Genomic DNA, 23,333 nt, shown 5'->3' with positions numbered 1-23,333 from the left:
TATCTGCATTGACTTTGCAGATGTGCGAAAAATTAGCTTTTTGTCCAGTGTAAACACACCATTAGCCAGGCCAATAGATCGGATGTGTCCATAGTTTCTCTTTTGTTAAGTGGACTTATAGCCTCTCACTGTACATTTTAATTTTATATTTAATTTAAATAAAACCCCTCTTTTACATTGAGTTAGCTGTAATTTATCCCTATAACAGTGTTTCATTTGTCAGATGATTTACAGATTTTTTCCCATGGTCAACCTTTATATGTTCACTCTTTTAGTTCTGTTTTATCTTCTATTTTGAGATGTTTATATTGTATACTTTTTTCTAATTATATGCAATACTTGTTTTAAATGCTGCTGCAACAAACAAAATTCCCATATTCCCATATATTTTACTTCCAAATGGCAAAACGTATCACCTCCACTAGACTGTAAATTCAAACATCTTTGCACAACGTTCCAGTGAAATGATCAAAATAACTAAATAAATGACAAAATGAGTGGGTGAAAAAGGAAATGTTTGAAATAAACCAGACGTTGAGTCTCATTTCAGCCAATTAAACAGAAAAGTTATCTTGAAAAACACAAAAAAGTTCAACAAAGCTTTCATTTGTCAGATTAAATAATAGTTTTGTTATCAATTACCTGTGCCCAGGGCTGGGAAGGCGACGGACTTTAACTTGTTATCCTCACAGTATTGCAGCACTGAGTAAACCACCTCTTTAATATTGGCAGGATCCTTCTGGCCCACGATGTGGATGATGTTTTTGCTGGGCAGCAGGCCGGCCGATGTGTGGATGAATGTATCAGACTGGAAAGTCGGCGAACTCACTACAGAGAGGAACCAAACACACTCATAACACAGTTCTGCAAGTGCTTAAAAACGAATTAACAAGCTAGCAGAAGAGTCAAAGTAAGTGGATAAACTGTTCAAATAGATAGCTTGTAAATCATAATAAGTTAAAAATAATAGCCTAAATTAATAGATATATGGTTGAAATATTATTACAGTATGGTGAGTGAGGATAAACGAATGATGAATTCCCTCTACGTACCGATCCGTGAGCACTCCTGCTCAACTGTTATTCCAGCGCTGTCTAAGATTGCCTTGGATACGCCTCAGAAATCATAAGCAAAGAGATTCAATAATGAAACATAAATCAGTCAACAGGCAGCCATTGAAAATCATTCTGCAGACCCTTTTTCCATTTTTGGTCGATGTGATCACACTTTATAACCAGGGTAGGAATTTCACGGCGGCCATGACGGCCATGGCCGTCGTTGCTCCTCGGTCTGGCCGTGATGCCCCGAAAATAATTGTACGTCCTACGGCCACCATGGCCTTTGTGCCCCTCACACTGTTGACATCTCGAAGTTGCTTTAAAGGCGTCTGGTCTCTGAACTGCATTATGCTGCATTCACACCGGACGAGATGTGGGGCTTATAAATACTGTGGTAGAAACCAACTAAAACAAGATGAACATATTTGACCGTGATTTAATTGTAATACACGTTTCAAAATGATGCCGAAGTAACAACATACTGATACCGGTTAGTAAAAACCATGAATTAATGCTTTGACAAGTCTGCAGACAGACGGCAGGCGAAACACCTTTTAATTAAAATGTGTGTTTTTCTGAATGGAGATCGGATCGAATTTGATGCTCGAGTTGAAAGAATGTATTAAAGAGACTCTCGTACACACACACACACACACACACACACACACACACACACACACACACACACACACACACACACACACACACACACACACACACACACACACACACACACACACACACACACACACACACACACACACACACACACACACACACACACACACACACACACACACACACACACACACACACACACACACACACACACATACTTTTGCATTTCAAAGTATGTATTGTTCATACAGTTGATTGTTTGAGCGTCACTGTGCACTGCTGAATGATGTATGTGTTTGACCCTTGAAGGCTGTTTCTTCTGCTCTCAAATGGAATATATTTGTTACATATTAATAGAATTTTTGATTTTTTGATTTTATTTCGGATTTGTGAATGGGAGAAGTAGTAGATAGAAAACATACCAAACACTAATTATTCAAAGTAGAGTATTTCATTTTATATACGGTAATACTAAGTCATGTCATTCGTGTGTTTTTCTTATCAGAAAGTGTAGTTATTTATTTGTAAGCTCCAAATCCAAATGTTTCCCTCAATGGCCTTTGTGCTCTGGCATGTGGCCTTTGTGCCCTAAAAAAATGTGTGACACCAAAGGCCAAATGGCCTTGCCCCTAAAATGACAAAATTCCAAGGCTGTTTATGACAATCGCTTCAACTAAGTGAGACTTATGTACTCTACTTCTGCTTGGAATGGATTTTGTCTGCAATAAAAAAACGATTATGTGTATGTAACAGGAGTACTGGAAGAGGAAAGTTAAAAGTTCAGCTAACAAATGAATGCTAGGTACACACAAATGAATGCTAGGTACACGGTACCTATAACATTAGCAAAAATAAGCTAATTGCCATAACGGCTTCCATCTGAAAAATCGCTGTGTCGAATACGGAAAAAGGTTCATTAGGGTCTGAGAACAGAGGTCGACGAAGACCTTATTGTAATTGCTCGTGCAGCGACAACCTTGCAAAACACATAAAACACACAAAACACACAAAACAGGGAAAACGGGTCACTGTAGATAGATAACATAATTGATATTGAAAGGATTATTATTATTAGTGTCTGAGACCAGAGGTCGGCGAACCCTGCCAAACACACACAAAACAGGGAAAACAACAGGGAAAAGCACAGAAAAGGGGCCTAAATCATGACAGCATGCATGGGGCCTAAATCATGACAGCATGCATGGGGCCTAAATCATGACAGCATGCATGGGGCCTAAATCATGACAGCATGCATGGGGCCCAAATCATGACAGCATGCATGGGGCCTAAATCATGACAGCATGCATGGGGCCTAAATCATGACAGCATGCATGGGGCCCAAATCATGACAGCATGCATGGGGCCTAAATCATGACAGCATGCATGGGGCCTAAATCATGACAGCATGCATGGGGCCTAAATCATGACAGCATGCATGGGGCCTAAATCATGACAGCATGCATGGGGCCTAAATCATGACAGCATGCATGGGGCCTAAATCATGACAGCATGCATGGGGCCTAAATCATGACAGCATGCATGGGGCCCAAATCATGACAGCATGCATGGGGCCTAAATCATGACAGCATGCATGGGGCCCAAATCATGACAGCATGCATGGGGCCTAAATCATGACAGCATGCATGGGGCCTAAATCATGACAGCATGCATGGGGCCTAAATCATGACAGCATGCATGGGGCCTAAATCATGACAGCATGCATGGGGCCTAAATCATGACAGCATGCATGGGGCCCAAATCATGACAGCATGCATGGGGCCTAAATCATGACAGCATGCATGGGGCCCAAATCATGACAGCATGCATGGGGCCTAAATCATGACAGCATGCATGGGGCCTAAATCATGACAGCATGCATGGGGCCTAAATCATGACAGCATGCATGGGGCCTAAATCATGACAGCATGCATGGGGCCCAAATCATGACAGCATGCATGGGGCCTAAATCATGACAGCATGCATGGGGCCTAAATCATGACAGCATGCATGGGGCCTAAATCATGACAGCATGCATGGGGCCTAAATCATGACAGCATGCATGGGGCCTAAATCATGACAGCATGCATGGGGCCCAAATCATGACAGCATGCATGGGGCCTAAATCATGACAGCATGCATGGGGCCCAAATCATGACAGCATGCATGGGGCCTAAATCATGACAGCATGCATGGGGCCCAAATCATGACAGCATGCATGGGGCCTAAATCATGACAGCATTGGACATGTCTAATAGTTTACTCCACTGAGTGTTGAAAAGAAACACATGTAGACGAAATATGCTTTTTGTTTTGATGACCTATTAGGTACGCAAAGGCGAGTAGTGACCATACTTGTCAACCCTCCCGATTTCCGCGGGAGACTCCCGATTTCATTGCCCTCTCCCGGTTTCCTCCCGGGGTCATATTTCTCCCGCATTTCTCCCGATTTCTGACAAAATCAGCTTTACACACGACTGTTTCCACTCGGACTTTAATACAGCTACACCATTGTTTGGTTTCCATGGTAACACGTCTCTTTAGTAGCGCGCGCAACTCAAAGTCTGAGAGGGTGAGGCAGATATTCACAGAAAACAGAACAAGAATCGAGAACTACTCTACTCTCTGCTCACTCCTTTCCTGTAAAATACAGGTCCAGCCCACACATATGCTCCATCAAGGACGGTGCTACAGGCCGCAAGGCAGTGCACTTACAACTACAATAAGCATGTTAATGTTAATCTAACAGCTCCGGCGATCCACTAGCACCCCTCCCCCCGAATTTTGCATTTTGAAATGCTCCCGATTTCTGAGGTCTAAAGGTTGGCAAGTATGGTAGTGACACAAGGGCGTTACGCATTTCAGATGTTTGCCGCGCTTGCGTACCTGCATACAAGTTATGTGCACCCTTGTCTAGCACCTCTTTATTTAGCCTACTGTCATGCGAGCCACCAATTAAAGCTTGGCGAGCCGCGCAATGAGGAACCCTGCTGGACTGTATCATATTTGTGTCTGTTTTTTTGCAACCGTGATTATGTCTACTATGTAAAAAAACATTGTTTCTGTTGTTGAGCGCACAAATTCCAAAGCAACTGCAATGGCAATACCTTATTGAATACAAAATAAAAATAAATAAAAAGTCACCTGATCTAAGGGAATAGTCCTTATTGGAGGAGTTGATGATGACATCACAGGCCTCCTTGGTAATGTCTCCAGGTGACACCTCCAGGGTGAGCTGACCCATCTGCATCTGATACACACTGAGGGAGGTGGACGACACCTGACCAAAGGAGGCTGACACACACACACATCTCTTCTTAGCTTTTTTGTATTATAAAATCTTCATTCCTATCAACGTATATATGATCCGAACTAGAGTTCAATACTAGCCTGGTGAACTGGAGGCTCAAAACATTCCTTAAAGTCACCTTTCTGTCTCTCAAATCCAAAATGTAAGTATCTGTGAATGTATCAAATCAATAACATTGTATAATTACAGACTAACTCCATTTTACCCTTTACATTCTCAACTTTCTATTTACAGATTACTGCTGTGTGATTTTGTTGCTATGAAATTCCACATACAGTATGATGAAAGGTTGTTGGAGGATTCTTACCTGAGTACTGCTGTGATTGGCTGATTGGACAGAGCACGACCACACAGCTGCATTCAGTCATTATTTCAGAAAGGAACAGGCTTCCTTGAGTTAGAAAGTACTTCTTGGCTCCAGGCTTTTCCACAACAAAGTTGTGAGAGGAGAGAGCACTAGTCAGTTGGTGAAAGCAGAATTTGGCTTTCTGTACATGAAGACGATCCCCTGTCAAAGTTATGTTTGTGCTCTCTGAATCAAATTGGACTTCAACAGCATTATCTTTGGCAATACTGAACCACTCTTGTTTTTTTTTATTCTCAATGAACTGAACAACAGCAAAGGACCTGAAGTGAATGGTTTCTTGAACTCGTGAGGAGAAAGCATTCACGTCATTGATGCTTTGGGACTTGCTTGGAGGGACATTCAGCTGCTTCTTACTCGTACCCACTGTCGGCTCCAAGATCCATGACTTAGTCTTGTAAACTTCTGCAGGTAGTCCTGTAATGGTTAACTTCTGGGCGCCTTCATCCAACGAGGCTTTAAGAACGATGTTCTCCACAGGACCTTTGACTTTCTTTATATCGTCACCTCGGCCAGCAACAGTCAAAATCCCCCGGGATGCATCATGAACTAGGGCGGCATCTTCCTTGACAATGGAACGGACTTCTTCTTCTGCAGCTTTCCATGCACTGGCATTCACTTTACATTCGAATGCAGAGTACTGAGACATTTGCTGACGGAAGGCCTCTTGTGCTGTACTCATCCAGGTATCTACATGTTTGGCAGTTAGACCTTTCTGCCTTAAAAGGCTGGGGAGAGGGCTGAGTATTATATCAGCGTTGTCCAAATTCACGCTACAGAAGTATGAAGACATCTGATCGTTAATACTTTGGAACAGTTTCTTCTCCCGGAGGAATCTCCAGACTACATTGTGAACACTCTCTCTGAAGGGCTCGGGCATCTTCCATGTTGGTCGTTCTTTGCCGTACAAGGCGGTGCCCATGGACTCATAGTACGGATACACCTTGAAAGTTATGGATCGCATCGCATAGTCTTGTTCATGGCAAATGCTTTCCACAACTGCAGCAAAACAGGCAACAAAAATGAAAGCTCAGGTAAATAATTGTTCTTTTTGTTAGAACAAATTTAAATTCCAACTAGAGAATGCAATTCCTGAAGAAATTGCTAGCGGGAATGCTTTATGCTGAAAAGCTGACACTGAATTGCTATGCTGAAATGAAATGTGTAAGAAGAAAGTGAAGAATTTAGATTGAAATGATACATGAACAGTGGGGGCTTGGATGTGTGATGAGAGAAGGAAAGAAAGTACAAAGGCTTGGAAAAGCAGCAGAATATTTGGCCAAAGCAACGGCATTTGAAGAAATCTTAAAACTGTCAAATATATGTCTTCACGGCTGGACTGTTAGCACACATGTTAAGTTTGACCACTTTTTGACCATTTTCATAGGAGTTATAGCAATATCGTGTTTTACGGCGAGAGATGTGTTGCCATGGCAACAGCTTTTGAGGAAAACTCACTAATGGCACAGACATGTTGAAGGCTGGACCATTAACCATTATCTGAAATCTGCTGCTCTGAGCATGTCAGTTGGAGTTATGACATCATCGTGTTCCATGACACAGGTGTTTTTATTTGAGCTAACGACGTGTCCAGAGATCAAAGGTTTCCATGGTGATGTGCAGTAATCAGTGAGGGGAGAGCATTTGCATTGTTCTGAATGAGAGATAAACGTCTTACATGTGAACGTTTTGTTGAAGAACCGTAACAGATATCTGTGAAATTTCAAAGCGTGAAGCATGTCAAGGAACTTGAGAATCTGAAGTGTTCTTTTTGTGTAATTTGGGGTTAATAATGTGGCCTTTTTGGCAGATTAACTAAAGGTGTGCGGCTGCTGTGGTGGGGAAAGATGAGGCTGAACTTTGGGGTTTAATGGAGACATGTTGAAAGTTGTTGTCACTTCATGCCCTCAAGAGGCATTTTGTTTAATTTTTTTGCTTAATTTTTTTTCATTTTTCAAGCTACGAGATTTTTTCCTACGTTTCTCATGAAAAAGTATGTGTCAGGAATGTAGGGTTTGGGAATTATGGCAGGTTTAAAAATATATATGAAGGCGAATTTCAAGCTGTCCTCCACTCTAGCTGTGACATCACGCACTCTAGCCTTAACGAGCTGCGCAATACACACTAATGTTAAAATCTGGCCTCTTTACCAAGGTCAGAACAATTTTTTATATCTCTAAAAGTGTGAATCCGATTTAAAAGTTGTTTAATATGAATAATATCAGAAAGATGTGTAACATTTTAAAGTTGGAATGATGCTTCTGAGTGAAAGTATGAAGGAACAGTTAGCAGTTGAATGAATAGTAAAACTAAATAAACAAACCTTTGGCGTCATTGAAAGTTGCAATGGCAGCATGTTCATCTGGGATCATGACGACATTGTCAGGCAGTGTCCAGCTTCTCTCAAAAAACAGCTCCAACATCTCTGGAAAGGAATCGCAAATAAAGAATGAGTACTAATAAGAGTGGAAATCACTGCTGGGAAACTGTGATTAACATTGTGTGTACCTTTAATCACAGTCAGAGGAAGATTCTCCACGCGGACGCTCTCTGCTGCCTCCAGTGGTCGAGCGGTCAGTCCGTGTTTCTGCAGCTTCTGACTGCACTGACTGCCAGTGAGGAACTTCTCCACATCTGCAAAACACTCCAGATTACTCCTTCAAGACTGAAACCGCCGTATCAGGTGACAATTACACATGTTAGGAATGAATTACCCTTAACCTACAACAAGACATGGTGAAAGGTCTGTTATCTCTTTCGTCTACTAATTTAAAGGATGATTTATCCTCCGCTCATTTCATATGATTTCGAGAACAGCTGCTAAATGGATTCTGTGTATTGCTATCTGCTTCTTCAAATGTCAAATAATACAAATGTCCCTTTTTCTTAAAAAGGGCAAAAATACCTCTATATGATAATATGGGGTATATATTGTAATATAAAATCAGTTTACTAAGAGAATTGTCAGTGAACACTATAAAATAAAATATGAGTAAATTATTGCCATCCCGGTGTTATAATTCTGTTTATGAGAGGCTTTCATTTTCCCTCTCTATAATCATGTTGACTTTATTTAACAATAAGAGTACATGGCTGTAATGATAAATCAATCTGAAATTAACAGAACAAATCATTTTAGATGTCTAACACAATGTTGCTTAGGTTTGTTTAAAAAGAGCAACTATATGAGCTTTTATTGTATAATGCGGTAAAAATGTATAGAACTTTGACTCAAACGTAAGAACTGTACAAATAATCCCTGGTCAGGATGAATAAAAGAGAAGCTTTTCACAACATTTAAAACATAGTCACATTTATTATTTCATTTAAACATTTGGATGGATGTTTATTTATTTTTTCTTTGTGCATAATTATCTAGTCCAGGGGTTTTCAAAGTGTGGGAAGGTGAGCCTCCCCTCAGAGAATATAAGAACAGCCACGCCCACCCTCCCAATTATTATTGCTATTATTATTATTATTATTATTATTATTGTTGTTGTTGCTATAATGCAGGGGTATTATTATCCAGTGGAATGCACTTACCAACTGGACTAGTTAAAGTGGACCTATCATGCTATATTTGAATAATATAGTGTAGGACCATACCTATATTAGGCATATTTATACTTTTTATTTTTCAAAATACCAAACAGATCATGCATTTTAGCCATTCTTCATTTCGCTCAATTTAACACTGTCTTTGCATCATGGGCTGATTCTGTGAGAACAGCACCATCTACAGGCCTGGCATATGTAATACAGCGTCTCCAGCGCTTTCCAACGGCAATGTCCGTGGCTGCCTCCTCCTGATTGGTGGAGTTGGCCCAATAGCCGTAGCGCCACTTCTGTGACGTCATAGAAGTGTTCAAATCTGGATCAGTCTGTATCAGATCCGTTGCAGCCCCTTTTTAAGAGAACTGGGTATGGAGGAAAATAGAGCGGGTTGTGTTTTCTGACACTTGGTGAGTTCCCTGGAACACCGGGGACACATATTCATGTATAAAAGACGTACAAAAGTGCATTTTGCATGATAGGTCACCTTTAAATCAAAGTGGTTACTTTTTTTTGGCTGGGCAGTGTAGTTTTACACACCGTCTTATTTGACTTTCTCAGCACTTAAAACTGTTTTTTGGGGTCAGAGCCCCACAAAGAAAAATATATATTTACACACGTAAGGTCATCATCTTAACAGTGTTTTATGCTCATCGAGTCATCCGTGAGCAGAGCATCAAGTTGGCATGCCTATAACAGCTGAATGTGGCGACAGGGCAGTGGGAAGTAGGGGTGCTGAGGGTGCTGCAGCACCCCCTGGTGGAGGACAGGGGATCTGCACTTCCACAAGATTAAATACAAATATAATAAACAATTAAAAAATGCCAGCCTTGATCTAACAACATTCATAATTAAGTAAAGATAACACCCTTTTCACCCCGGTTAGAGTGAGAGATAGAGAGATAGAGAGAGAGAGGGGGTGCACCGGTACCGGTGGGGATTGTTGTTAGCTTCTGCTGCGCTAACGGATATAAGAAGCTGTTTCTACAATAATATAATGTGGAGGGAGAGCTCTCTCCTGTCAGACTGAGAGGCTCAGTGAGGTAAAGGACTCTTGAGTGTTTAGATAGTTCACTTTAGTCTAAGTTGTCTCAGTGGGTCTCAAACGGTTTGGTCACAATTTATGTAAACAAATATTTCCAAGGCACACCTTTATAATTATTAGGGATAAATAAAAACAGGTTTGAAATCATTCCAATAGGACAGTAAACCAAAAATATTGTTTAAACCTGGAGAGATAAACAAATATGCATAAATAAATAAAGGTTAACTAGGTAAAATTAGATATCATTTTATAATTCCTCTAAGACCCCCTAGAGGATGTGACGACTACCCCCAATTAAACATGTTCATACAATACTAAATACATTTGAAGCCTTTTTATATAAGTTGTCCACCATGTCAATATGTTTCTCCGTTTGTAGTGTATTGGTCTTTATGTAGAGGTTTTTTATTGCCAGCTAAAATCTTGCCTAGGGCAGCAAATTGGTCAGAACCGGCCCTGGTGTCATCCCCACAGCACCCCCCATTTGAAACATGTTCCCACGGCTATGGGCGATTACCATCTTGTTCAGCAAAACGCCTCACAAACTTATTAAGATCTACAGCTTTAATGCGTTTTGATTCAATGCTGAGTACAGCCAAACTTCACAGTCTCTTCTCTATCATTGTAGACCGCAAATACCTCATTCCTTCCGTCTACTTAGGTCCGAATGCGTCGTCCCGTTCAAATGAAATCGCCGCCAATCATATTTCCAAGCTTGCGCCATGGCCGGGGGAGGGGTTGCAAGGCTCGTGTCTTGTGCTGCATTCACTTGCACTGGGACATTAGAGACTTTTTCTCATAAATGTCAGATGAGCCACAACTTTTATTTCAAAACAAAGCAGCCAACTGGGGTGGCAGCTGGGGTGGCAAGGCTATTTTTAGGGTGGCAGTTGCCACCCCATGCCACCCCGGTAGATCCGCCCCTGCTTGACCGGTACTTGCTTTTGAAGTCAATGCGGAAAACCCGCACTCACACAGGTAGGCGGAGGTGAAGGGAATGAGCACTTTTACAGCCTTGTTGGCGAGGTGGGGGAACTCTGTCTCCGCATACAGCCAAAAGTGTGCAAGTGACGTTTTCTGCCAGACGCTGTCTTCTCTTTCACTTTAGGTAACTTCGCAAAAAATCGATCCATGTTGCCGCTCGCATGAAGTTAGCTGAAGTTAACTAGCTAGATTTCACTGTTTCTCATTATTTATTTATTTTTCTCACACTGCGCCTCCCCTGAAGCTCTCTGGCGCCCCCCAGGGGAGGCGCGCCACACATTTTGAAAATCGCTGATCTAGTCATTTTCCATGCATCTTAAACGTGGTAGAAATTCTCCCCATTGCATATAGATTTTTAGAATGAGTTTAGTCCCGTCTTTTCATGCTGCTGGCCATTTGAAGGACTAAATAATAACGTTGAACACTGAGCAGTGATGTTTTTGCTTTGTGATGCTAGTTTTGTGATCTTTAGACCCATTGATCCAATAACAGATGGATCTGAATGTTTTTATTTCCTACCTGCAGGTTTGTTAAAGGTGATCACGGCTCTGCTGCTCTCCCAGATGATCTCCAGACTGTAGCAGCTCTCGTCCAAACCGGAGATGTTCTCCACCAGCATGAACAGCAGATCTCTGGACAGGCGGTCCGACACGTTGTCCAACACCACAGCGCCGCTCTGAACGGACTTCTCCTTCTCTGTATCGGTTTCTTCATCTGCTTCAAAGAAGTCAAATGCAAAAACATTGGAAAAGCAATTGGGTAAGATTTAGTATTTCCTATTATTTTAATGACAGATTCCTTGGAATAACTCTAATTAATAACAAGAGTTAATTTATTTGCAGCTGATCTGCGGTATTTATAACAAGACTATCTCGGTCACGCTTATTAATCAATAAATTTAAATAATATATTGGTAGAGTACCAACGCTTCACCTTGTTATGTATAGTTGTGCCAAATTAATATTAAAATAAATGCATTTGTAAAAAACATTTCAAGCAAAGAAGCCGTCCAAAGTTCTTAATAAACAGTGACAAAATAAATACAAGTCATATTTTTGATAACAATATGATAAAAATGTTCATTAAATTACACATGTTCTGAATTATTTTAGGGGAAATTAGCTCTAATTAATTAATTAATTGAGTCACTTGATAACAACTAGACTCTCCATGACAACCAAGCTAACGGATCAAGCCATTACTGAAAGCTAAGTGCAACTTTAATTTAGTCAAGCATTGAAGTACAAAAGTAACATTTGCAGCACCAACTTCCTGTACTTTAACGTTGTTCCGTGTTCTTTTTATTCAAACCCAGTTTTTGTACCCTCTTGTTTCTCTGCAGTAGCTTCAGGAGTCTTTAAATCTGCCGGTAAATCTGAGAATCAAGACATTCAGGTTTAGAGGACTTATCTCCACAGCTGAACTCAATGAAACTCAGCAAATGAAGTAGAACGGGTTTAATTAACAATAATAACGCAATTTCAAATAAACAACGGCACAAGAAACTACATTCAATTGTTTCAGAATATAACACTGGGGTCATGAAACCTTGGGATGTGAACAGGCCCTGTGACTTGTCCATGGCATCCACTGTATTAAGATAGTCTAAAAGACTTGGAGGGACATTCAGCTGCTTCTTACTCGTACCCACGGTCCGCTCCAAGATCCATGACTTAGTCTTGTAAACTTCTGCAGGTAGTCCTGTAATGGTTAACTTCTGGGCGCCTTCATCCAACGAGATTTTCATGTCAGGGGAAATGTCCTGGGCAGCTTTGAGTAAGCCCTCCTGATTCAGGATGTAGAACTTTGCAGGGGACATATCCATACTCTCAGATACACCTTCTGTCTGCCGTTTGATCTGGCTGATGGCTTTAAGAAAGATGTTCTCCACAGGACCTTTGACTTTCTTGATATCGTCACCTCGGCCAGCAACAGTCAAAATCCCCTGGGATGCATCATGAACTAGGGCGGCATCTTCCTTGACAATGGAACGGACTTCTTCTTCTGCAGCTTTCCATGCACTGGCATTCACTTTAAATTCCAAGGCAGAGTACTGAGACATTTGCTGACGGAAGGCCTCTTGTGCTGTACTCATCCAGGTATCTACATGTTTGGCAGTTAGACCTTTCTGCCTTAAAAGGCTGGGGAGAGGGCTGAGTATTATCTCAGCGTTGTCCAAATTCACGCTACAGAAGTATGAAGACATCTGATCGTTGATACTTTGGAACAGTTTCTTATCCCGGAGGAATCTCCAGAATACATTGTGAACACTCTCTGTGAAGGGCTCGGGCATCTTCCATGTTGGTCGTTCTTTGCCGTACAAGGCGGTGCCCATGGACTCATAGTACGGATACACCTTGAAAGTTATGGATAGCATCGCATAGTCTCGTTCATGGCAAATGCTTTCCACAACTGCAGCAAAACAGGCAACAAAAAAGAAAGCTCAGGTAAATAATTGTTCTTTTTGTTAGAACAAATTTAAACTTTAAATTCCAATGAGTAATGCATGAATAGTAAAGCTCAATAAACAAACCTTTGGCATCATTGAAAGTTGCAATGGCAGCATGTTCATCTGGGATCATGACGACATTGTCAGGCAGTGTCCAGCTCCTCTCAAAAAACAGCTCCAACATCTCTGGAAAGGAATCACAAATAAATGAGTACTAATAAGAGTGGAAATCACTGCTGGGAAACTGTGATTAACATTGTGTGTACCTTTAATCACAGTCAGAGGAAGATTCTCCACGCGGACGCTCTCTGCTGCCTCCAGTGGTCGAGCGGTCAGTCCGTGTTTCTGCAGCTTTTGAGTGCACTGACTGCCAGTGAGGAACTTCTCCACATCTGCAAAACACTCCAGATTACTCCTTCAAGACTGAAACCGCTGTATCAGGTGACAATTACACATGTTAAGAATGAATTACCCTTAACCTACAACAACACCTGGTGAAAGGTCTGTTATCTCTTTCGTCTACTAATTTAAAGGATGATTTATCCTCCGCTCATTTCATATGATTTCGAGAACAGCTGCTAAATGGATTCTGTGTATTGCTATCTGCTTCTTCAAATGTCAAATAATACAAATGTCCCTTTTTCTTAAAAAGGGCAAAAATACCTCTATATGATAATATGGGGTATATATAATATAAAATCAGTTTACTCAGAGAATTGTCAGTGAACACTATAAAATAAAATACCCGGTGTTATAATTCTGTTTATGAGAGGCTTTCATTTTCCCTCTCTATAATCATGTTGCCTTTATTTAAAGGTCCCATGTCATGCTTTTCTGGTTATTACCCATCCCCTTCTGTGTTATGAAGGTGTTTATGCATGTAAACGGTGTGCAGAATCAAAACCCTCAAAGTACACCCTGTAGCGAGTAAAACTCTAACACAGAAAATACCTCCCCAAAACGCGTCGTTGGAGATACGTCATTGTCCATTTGATTCTTCCGGGTACGCATGATGTCAACCGTACCCGGAACCAAATGGACCAATCCGTGGAGCCGTTACGTTACGTCCGCGGAGCCGTTACGTTAAGCCCCCGCTGATTGGTCCAAATTGACCAATCCACGGACTTCCTCACACACACACTCAGTGCAGGCAGCTCTGCTGATCTCTCCTCCCTGGCTGCAGGCTGAGAACAGACAGTTGGGATCGCGGCGAAATTCTCTCTGCAGACCCATTCTCTCTGCAGACCCATTCTCACAGCGTTTATCAACCTTTTTCTTACTCAATATCAAGCCACACTTATTGTTTTTACTTCGGATGTGACTTTGTGTGTGCTCAGGGTGAGTTTGGCTGTGTTTGGCTGTGTATCGCTAAACAAGGAAACAACACCTCCAAGGAGCTCAGCGCGATTCACAAAGTCCCGACCAATCAGAGCACACTGTGCTCACAGGGAGGGTGGGGGCTGGAGCTATTGGATCTACAACGAGCCGTTAAAGGCAGAGAGTGAAATTCAGTGAATACACGTAGTTTACAGAGATGCTGTATGAGGAACCAATGTGAGTTTTGAAAATTGCAGAATATAAATCTATTCTAGTAGACCTCAACAATGGAATTATGATCAGTGGAAATGGTCATGACATGGGAACTTTAACAATAAGAGCACATGGATGTAATGATAAATCAATCTGAAATGTACAGAACAAACCTCTAGTAGAGCTCATTTGGCCGAAATGCCCATAAAATTAAGTCTGAGTTCGAAATATATCTCAAATAATGTATGCACTGTCACTGTCATTTCCCCACATAAACATAACAGTCTGCAATGAAATGGTTGTCTCCTGTGCGCTCCACTTCCTCCTTGGCGCACCGGTAACTTTCTAAAAAAAATAATTCAAAGTCGGGATAATGGGTTAGATTCTCGTGCGCACGAGAAACTGACCCGTTATCCAGACTTTTTTTTCTCTTTCTCTTTTTTTCCCTGTCCCTTTAGGGGCTCCTTATTATTTAGTCATTTTCCATGCATCTTAAACGTGGTAGAAATTCTCCCCATTGCATATAGATTTTTAGAATGAGTTTAGTCCCATCTTTTCATGCTGCTGGCCATTTGAAGGACTAAATAATAACGTTGAATACTGAGCAGTGATGTTTGTGCTTTGTGATGCTAGTTTTGTAATCTTTAGACCCATTGATCCAATAAAAGATGGATCTGAATCTTTTTATTTCCTACCTGCAGGTTTGTTAAAGGTGATCACGGCTCTGCTGCTCTCCCAGATGATCTCCAGACTGTAGCAGCTCTCGTCCAAACCGGAGATGTTCTCCACCAGCATGGACAGCAGATCTCTGGACAGGCGGTCCGACATGTTGTCCAACACCACAGCGCCGCTCTGAACGGACTTCTCCTTCTCCTTCTCTGTATCGGTTTCTTCATCTGCTTCAAAGAAGTCAAATGCAAAAACATTGGAAAAGCAATTGGGTAAGATTTAGTATTTCCTATTATTTTAATGACAGATTCCTTGGAATAACTCTAATTAATAACAAGAGTTAATTTGTTTGCAGCTGATCTGCGGTATTTATAACAAGACTATCTTGGTCACGCTTATTAATCAATAAATTAAAATAATGTATTGGTAGAGTACCAACGGTTCACCTTGTTATGTATAGTTGTGCCAAATTAATATTAAAATTAATGTATTTGTAATGTAATGTATTTTTGATAACAATATGATAAAAGATTTCATTAAATTACACATGTTCTGAATTATTTTAGGGGAAATTAGCTCTAATTAATTAATTGAGTCACTTGATAACAATTAGACTCTCCATGACAACCAAGCTAACGGATGAAAGCCATTACTGAAAGCTGAGTTTAACTTTAATTTAGTCAAGCACAGAAGTACAAAAGTAACATTTGTAGCACCAACTTCCTGTACTTTAACGTTGTTCCGTGTTCTTTTTATTCAAACCCAGTTGTTTTACCCTCTTGTTTCTCTGCAGTAGCTTCAGGAGTCTTTAAATCTGCCGGTAAATCTGAGAATCAAGACGTTCAGGTTTAGAGGATTTATCTTCACAACTGAACTCAATGAAACTCAGCAAATGAAGTAGAACGGGTTTAATTAACAATAATAATGCAATTTCAAATAAAAAATGACATTCAATTGTTTCAGACTTTAACACTGTGCTCATGAAACCAGAGAAGAAGAACAGAGTTTTACCTGAGGCGTCATCACTGTTCACTGGGCTCTGAGGTTTGAAAACAAAATCATTGCTTTAGTCAGGCAGAGTGAACCAATGTCTAAAAATCTGTTTTTCATGCAAACTGTAAAGGCCCTGACACACCAAGCTGACACCAGAGAACGCGTCCCGACGAAACACGACTGTTGTGTCGTCTCTGCGTCTTGGGCAACAGTCGCACTGGAACACAACGCAAAGACTTCAGCCGACGGCCAAGTTGCACGTACGCACTGCGCATGCGTGAGTGGCAATAACTCTCCTTACCAGCAGGCGGCGGTAGTGTGTATTCGTCATTCAAAAGAGGCAACAACCGGAAGACAGACTGCGTGATATATACAAACAACAAATAGCGTGTGTGTTCCATTTTCACTCTCGTCCATCGAAAATATGTTTAGTGCGGTACTGGAGCTATCAGCCCTTGGACTGTTGCTTGTGGAAGCAGAAAGATGAAAATGAAAAATAATAGCCGTCTCTGTGTGCCTTCTTAATTGTTTGTTTGCGTACCTCGCTTCTCATGCACTGATTCACTAAGCTGAACAGCCAATCAGAGTGATTTATTTTGCTGACAGCCTTTTGCCGACAGCCTCCGAAAATCGGCTTGGTGTGTAAGGACCTTAAAAGGGGGACCCTCATCTGGGAATCCCACAACACATGAACAATTAATTTATAGACCCTCCAGAAAAACGTGGGCTAAAATCCTTGATTATGCGATTAAACATGCAGGGTTTTTGTGTGATTTTATGCGGTGCAATTGCGGGAAGTTGCGAAATATGCTAAATATTTTTCTTTAAATATTGGGCTGTCTTATTTATTCTCCCTCACACACAACCTGCCACTAACGTTAAACCCCTTTACTATTCAATTAAACACATTCAATGTTTATTTATTGTAAAAGCAATTGGGCTATTTTAATCTCACATTCACACACACACACACACACACACACACACACACACACACACACACACACACACACACACACACACACACACACACACACACACACACACACACACACACACACACACACACACACACACACACACACACACACACACACACACACACACACACACACACACACACACACACACACACACACACACACACTTCTCCGCCTCATTCTGTTTTCATTTACTCGTTCGTTATCTGACCAGCTTCAATCTTGTAGGCTACTCACCTCGTTTCTTGTAGCCCTCAAAGGGTTTTGGAGGTTGATGCTTCGGTGAACGTGAGTTGTTTGGCTTTCTTGTCCGCAGCAGCAGAAAGCATTTTCGAATGTTTGAATGAATCAAAGTGGGTCGTCACCGTGGATTTTCTCTTATGCTCCAACACACAGTTGCACGGGGTGCAGAATAGTTTCCCCCCACTTTCGTGAAACACATCGGGGTACTGCTTTGCCCGGTCTTCAGCAGAAATGTTCATCGGTAAATGAGATGGATCAGATTTTTTCATCTTGGTGTTTTCTCTCTCGTGTGAGTTCCACACGTTCACTCTACGGTGTTGTTTACCTTCTGTGATGCGCGAGCTGATGACGTCGCGTCATCATCATCATCATCATCATCATCATCATCATCACTACTTCACGTCAAGACGAGTTCACTTTTTTTTTTCTCAACTTTGTGTGGAAAAATGCGGGGATTATGCGGCCTTTTGATAAATATGCAGCCTTTTAAAAATCTGCGCCATTTTGCTGATTATGCGGTAAATTCTGCGATCGCAGAATCGCGTTTTTCTGGAGGGTCTAAATTTAGAACGTTTTTTGAAAATATAAGCAAACATCTAAACATTTCAATATACATATTTATAATAAATCTAAACGTATTTTCTTTCATTTTTTAAAGTATTATTTTCTTTCAAACTCATATTGATTATCAGAATACTTTTATCGATCCTATTGATTGATTAATATTCTTTCTTATTCATTGTATAAGGACCCTTAACTGTTTCTCTTTAATGACCCTCCGACCCTCAGAGGTCAGTATTGGGTCCACTCTTCATTATAATTTACCTCCTTCCCCTTGGTACTATCCTCCGACACCATGATGTCACATTTTACTGTTATGCTGACGACACACAGGTCTTCATATCCACCCAACCCAACATTGCCCTCTCTCACCACATGCCTCCATGACATCAGGAGTTGGATGAGCCGTAACTTCCTCAACCTCAATGGAGGCAAAACGGAGGCCCTGCTGGTTGGCTCCAAATCCCCCTCCTACCCCCACTGCCCCAGACTATCCCTAATCATTGATGGATCCCCTGTTCCCTATTCCACACAGTTTTTTAAAATAATATTTTCTGAATTATAAGGTGTAAAAGGCACCTCTAAATAAAATGCGTTATTATTATTAATGGACTGAAACATTGAAAACAAATGTTAGTTGAAAACATTTTTACATCACTGTGAATTAAACAGAAAAATGAACTACACAAAATATGCAAAGAGACGGAGCTAAAATCAGGTTTTCCAGGATATTTATCAGTGAATTTTGAAAGGTGACATTATACTAAAGATGATATTAAGTTCATTTTTGGGTTATACTTGTATTTTAGGTTTCTAAAACATGTTTACATGCTTTGATGTTCGAAAAACACATAATTGTTCTCAAACTGTCAGTCTTTAATATCTGTATCCAACCTCAGTCTGAAACGCTCCGTTTTAGCACCTGTCTTTTTAAGAGTCCTCTGAAAACTGATACTTAACATGGGGTCAGTATGTTCAAATGACCCTGCATGCACTTACTGTACGGAGACTCAGTCATTGGTACATGTTCATCTACAGAGCCATGTTGGGTAAACTACCTTTTTATATCTGCTCTCTGATCTCTCGACGAATTGAAAGTACTTATTGCTTGAGATCTCATGATGTTGTTTTATTAAATGTGCCAAGTGCTAGGACTGTCTTAGGGAAGAAAGCTTTTAGTTGGAACAGTCTGCAAACATGTTTAAAACTGAGCACTTTGGTTCCCCTGCATCATTTTAAAACTTGGCTGGGTGACATGCTGTTTGATGCTCATGGTACCTGTCACTGTAAATAGAGTTTGTAAACTGTACCCTGTACATTATGTCGTATGTCATCCTTATTGCTGTTCTGTTGTTTTTATGTTACATGTGTAACTAATGTCCTGCAGGTCACCCTTGAAAAAGAGATCTTTTGATCTCAAGGGGCTTTCACCTGGTTAAATAAAGGCTACAAACAAACAGAGGTGGGAAGTAACCAAGTAGATGTACTGAAGTATTGTACTTAAGTACAATGTTGAGGTATTTCCATTTTATGCTACTGTGTACTTCTACTCCACTATATGTATTTAATACTTTTGGTTACTTAACAGATGTGGATGAATGAAATATAATCAAGTGTTAAATCAGACTTTAGTTCCACCTGGAGCAAATCCACCAGCTACCCTGCAGTATACAAAGTCATTCAAACTAGCTGCACCTTTACCAGCTTTGAGAACACTTTCATGATCAATCATTATAAAACATATCATATTATTCTGAAATGGACCAATCTGCACAATGACTACTTTTACTGTCGCTACTTTCACTATATTTTGATGATAATACTTTTATACTTTTACTTGAGGAACATTTTGAATGCAGTACTTTTACTGTAACAGAGTATTCCTACACTCTGGTACTTCTCCCACCTCTGCCTGCATGTGATATAGGAAGAGGAGCCAAATCTGAATCGACTGTTCAATCTGTGTTTCTTTAAGTGGTAAATATTTTAAGCTTTATTTCAGGGAGACAACAAGAGGTATTCAGATTCATGAATATAATAGCAAACTACACCATTTGCTATGTTGAGATGTATTGTAATGGTGTCTTAAGCATGTTGAGACAAGGTTGGGAGAAAAGTTTTTAAAATAAAAGTCAAGAGATGTATTACCGGTTTATATGTGACATTTAAGAGACACTGTGTTACTTTAAATGACACTGTGGAACTTGTTACTGTTAATTTAATTAAACAAATGTGAAATTTAAGGGAAGAAATAAAGAGTTTGTGAGGTTAACATGGAGGGACATTAGATTAGTCCAAGAGGCTCCCCAGGGAACATGGTGTCTCTTTGATGTTTTTCATGACTCTTAAATCACTGAGTCATTATCATCAACAATCTGTCTGCAGCTGCTGTGCACTTTAATCGGGTTATGGACACAGCCTGTCAGACTGCAGAGTCCACATCAGCAAGTGTGTTAGGCCCAGATACACCGGCCAGTCACCTGAGAAGTCGCCGACGCCGACGCCGACACCGACTGTTGCGTCGCCGGACTCTCCTGCGTATTTGCCGACTTCGCGCACTGGAACACACCGCAAATCCGAGCCAAGCACGTATGAACTGCGCATGCGTGAGTGGCAATAACTCTCCTTAACAGCATGTGGCGGTAGTGTGTATTCATCATTCAAAAGAGGCAACAACTGGAACAACCGGAAGACAGAGAAGAAGAACAGACTCCGTGATATAAACAAACAACAAATGGCGTTTTTCTTTCCATTTTCACTCTCGTCCATTGAAAACATGAACGAACAGGAGCTCTAGAAAAGGCGTCAGGTCGGCAGAAAAGACCCGACGGTGCGGCGCAAACCACTCCGAATAGGGCGTGCCCACGCTCATGTTCGGCCTGACTCCCATTTACTGCCGATTTCGGGCCGGTGTATTTGGGCCTTAACGTCCAACTTCCTGCTGCACATTCAGGAATGTATTTACATCAAGGAAGACGAACCAATCATATTATAAAAAGGAGCAGGTGACTGAAAGCAGTCAAACAGACACACTACGTTTTTGTATCTAGGAAACCTCAGAAACGTTCTCTACTCACCGGTGCAGAAATCAGACGTAACTTGAACGTTTGATTCCCCACGATGATTTCATGGTTGTTTCTTGCGATGACACGCTCTCTCACTGAAATGACAACAAACACTTTATTAACGTCCCTGCAGTAAAAGTGTAGCCACTACTCTGAACACAGACAGAATTGGAAGCAATGGTTTGACACTGATTGTTGATTAAATATTTGATTTAAAATGTTGATTAGCTCTGTTTCAGTTTGTAAGTAGAAAAGATGCTGGATCATTTCAAGCCGAGCCAAACGTTTTTTAATTATCATTTATGCTGTACTTTTTATCATGCATCTTAATATTGACTTACATTCTGTGGTAAATGTTGTACATGTACAGTATAGGGTGAAAACTCTCGTAATTGTACAATAAATTAATCAAACAGCTTTCCTCATTCATATTATTGTTGATCAAAATGTAAAGAAAAAAATATATCAATATAATCAACCAATGACAAAAGCATTTAGCCTTTCAGAATTTACTTTTATGATCAGAATCAGAAACAGATTTATTGCCAAGTAGGTTTACACATACAAGGACCAGATACCTGAAGAAAAACAACTTTAGGATTTTGTAAATTAATCTTAACTCAAGTTTTAACTGGACCCAGAAAATAAATACTGTTGTTTCATACGGTTCTCTTAAAGAAGACATTTTCTGCTCTTTTTTAGGTTCATATTTGTATTTTGTGTTTAATGTTCAGGGTGGAAAGCGCCAAAAAGCTTAATAGGGCCCCTTTAAACCAATATATTGAACTGTTTTAAAGCAGAGGATTTCAGTGTGAGCATCAGGGCCCAGGAGTTCAAAACTTTTCATCTCAATCAGATCCGATCAGATTTTGAAATCCCATTTTTTGTGATCCAGGATCAGACAAGTCGGCCAAATGTTGTCCCTGGAGTTCAAAGCAATTCAGGATAGGATCAACCTGATCCAGATTACAATTTTTCAAGATGACTAGATCCTGAATATCAGTGCTTTAATCCTACCGATCTCCATCTAGTGACCTACAAAATAAAATAAATAATGAGTTTTAAATAATTATTAACTGAACTGTGTACAACCGTGCACAGAACCTCGAGTGGTAAAACTCCCAGGCCTATAGTTTTTCAATAATCATTTGTTGTAGAAAAGTTTTCAAACGGTCTTTCTTCGACACTTTAAATATTTAAAATGTTATTACCAACAGAAACACAAGCAGTAAATTGTTGTTTTTGTAGAATTTAAGTAGTCACCCTCCTGGCATTGGAAGTACACGGCCGCTCTCGGAGCTTCCCCCTCGGCCTCCACCCGGCAGTCCCCCCCGCTGGACTTCTTCTTGCTCCCGAAGTAAAGCTCCAGTTTGTTCTTCACGGTCTTGGTCTGGGCCGGACCCCAGTCCCCCTCCACGGTCACTGGTGGCGGACTCTCGGTCTGCTCCATTGTGTTTTCCGGTAACTCTCCGACAGACTGACAACAACACACGGAGCTCGCTTAGGCCGCGGCTGATTTCACTTTCGTTTCCTCTCTCAGAGAAACTTAAACCTCCTCCTGCTGCTGCTGCTGACTCACAGAAAGACAAGGAGGCTTCGACATATTACAAATGACTTCACGTGGGCTGATAATAATACATATCTACTCAGCAAATATAAATTAAAACATAGTTTAGGAACAACCTCCCCCCCAGCAGTGCTGTAAAGTAACTAAGTAGATTTACTCAAGTACTGTAGGCCTTACTTAAGTACAATTTTTGATATCCTTGTACTGTACTTAAGTAGGCTATTTCAAATTGTTTGCTACTTTGTACTTCTACCCAACTACAATTCAGAGTAAAACCATTGGTTGATGGTCCCGAATGAGTTCATAATATGGGCTGGACTCATTTAGGGACCAACGAAGTGCTGCTAT

At 40.7% G+C, this 23,333-nt stretch overlaps 1 protein-coding gene across 4 annotated transcripts in view; it reads right to left on the bottom strand.

Moving 5' to 3' along the window:
• Positions 1-23,160, bottom strand: part of LOC307024076 (protein mono-ADP-ribosyltransferase PARP14-like) — a 35,938-nt gene extending 12,778 nt beyond the window's left edge. The window contains exons 1-16 of one of the 4 annotated variants that reach the window (XM_079657884.1): positions 22,682-23,160; positions 21,431-21,513; positions 16,588-16,615; positions 16,352-16,402; positions 15,603-15,806; positions 13,644-13,769; positions 13,462-13,563; positions 12,576-13,340; positions 12,253-12,303; positions 11,448-11,642; positions 7,856-7,981; positions 7,671-7,772; positions 5,291-6,346; positions 4,818-4,967; positions 1,053-1,115; positions 643-828 (exon numbers count right to left, since the gene is read on the bottom strand). In XM_079657884.1, coding sequence (XP_079514010.1) covers positions 643-828; positions 1,053-1,115; positions 4,818-4,967; positions 5,291-6,346; positions 7,671-7,772; positions 7,856-7,981; positions 11,448-11,642; positions 12,253-12,303; positions 12,576-13,340; positions 13,462-13,563; positions 13,644-13,769; positions 15,603-15,806; positions 16,352-16,402; positions 16,588-16,615; positions 21,431-21,513; positions 22,682-22,868 — 3,475 coding nt within the window. In that variant the 5' untranslated portion in view covers positions 22,869-23,160. Of the gene's footprint in view, positions 1-642; positions 829-1,052; positions 1,116-4,817; positions 4,968-5,290; positions 6,347-7,670; positions 7,773-7,855; positions 7,982-11,447; positions 11,646-12,252; positions 12,304-12,575; positions 13,341-13,461; positions 13,564-13,643; positions 13,770-15,602; positions 15,807-16,351; positions 16,403-16,587; positions 16,616-21,430; positions 21,514-22,681 lie in introns of all 4 variants that reach the window. The other 3 variants (XM_079657885.1, XM_079657886.1, XM_079657887.1) reach the window with 3 other exon arrangements.
• Positions 23,161-23,333: the final 173 nt, after the last annotated feature.

This window comes from Notothenia rossii (genome assembly GCF_949606895.1).
Source record: "Notothenia rossii genome assembly, chromosome: 11".
Taxonomy (NCBI): Eukaryota; Metazoa; Chordata; class Actinopteri; order Perciformes; family Nototheniidae; genus Notothenia; species Notothenia rossii.
Note: the sequence above shows the minus strand (reverse complement) of the source record. Positions and strands in the feature narration are given on the sequence as shown.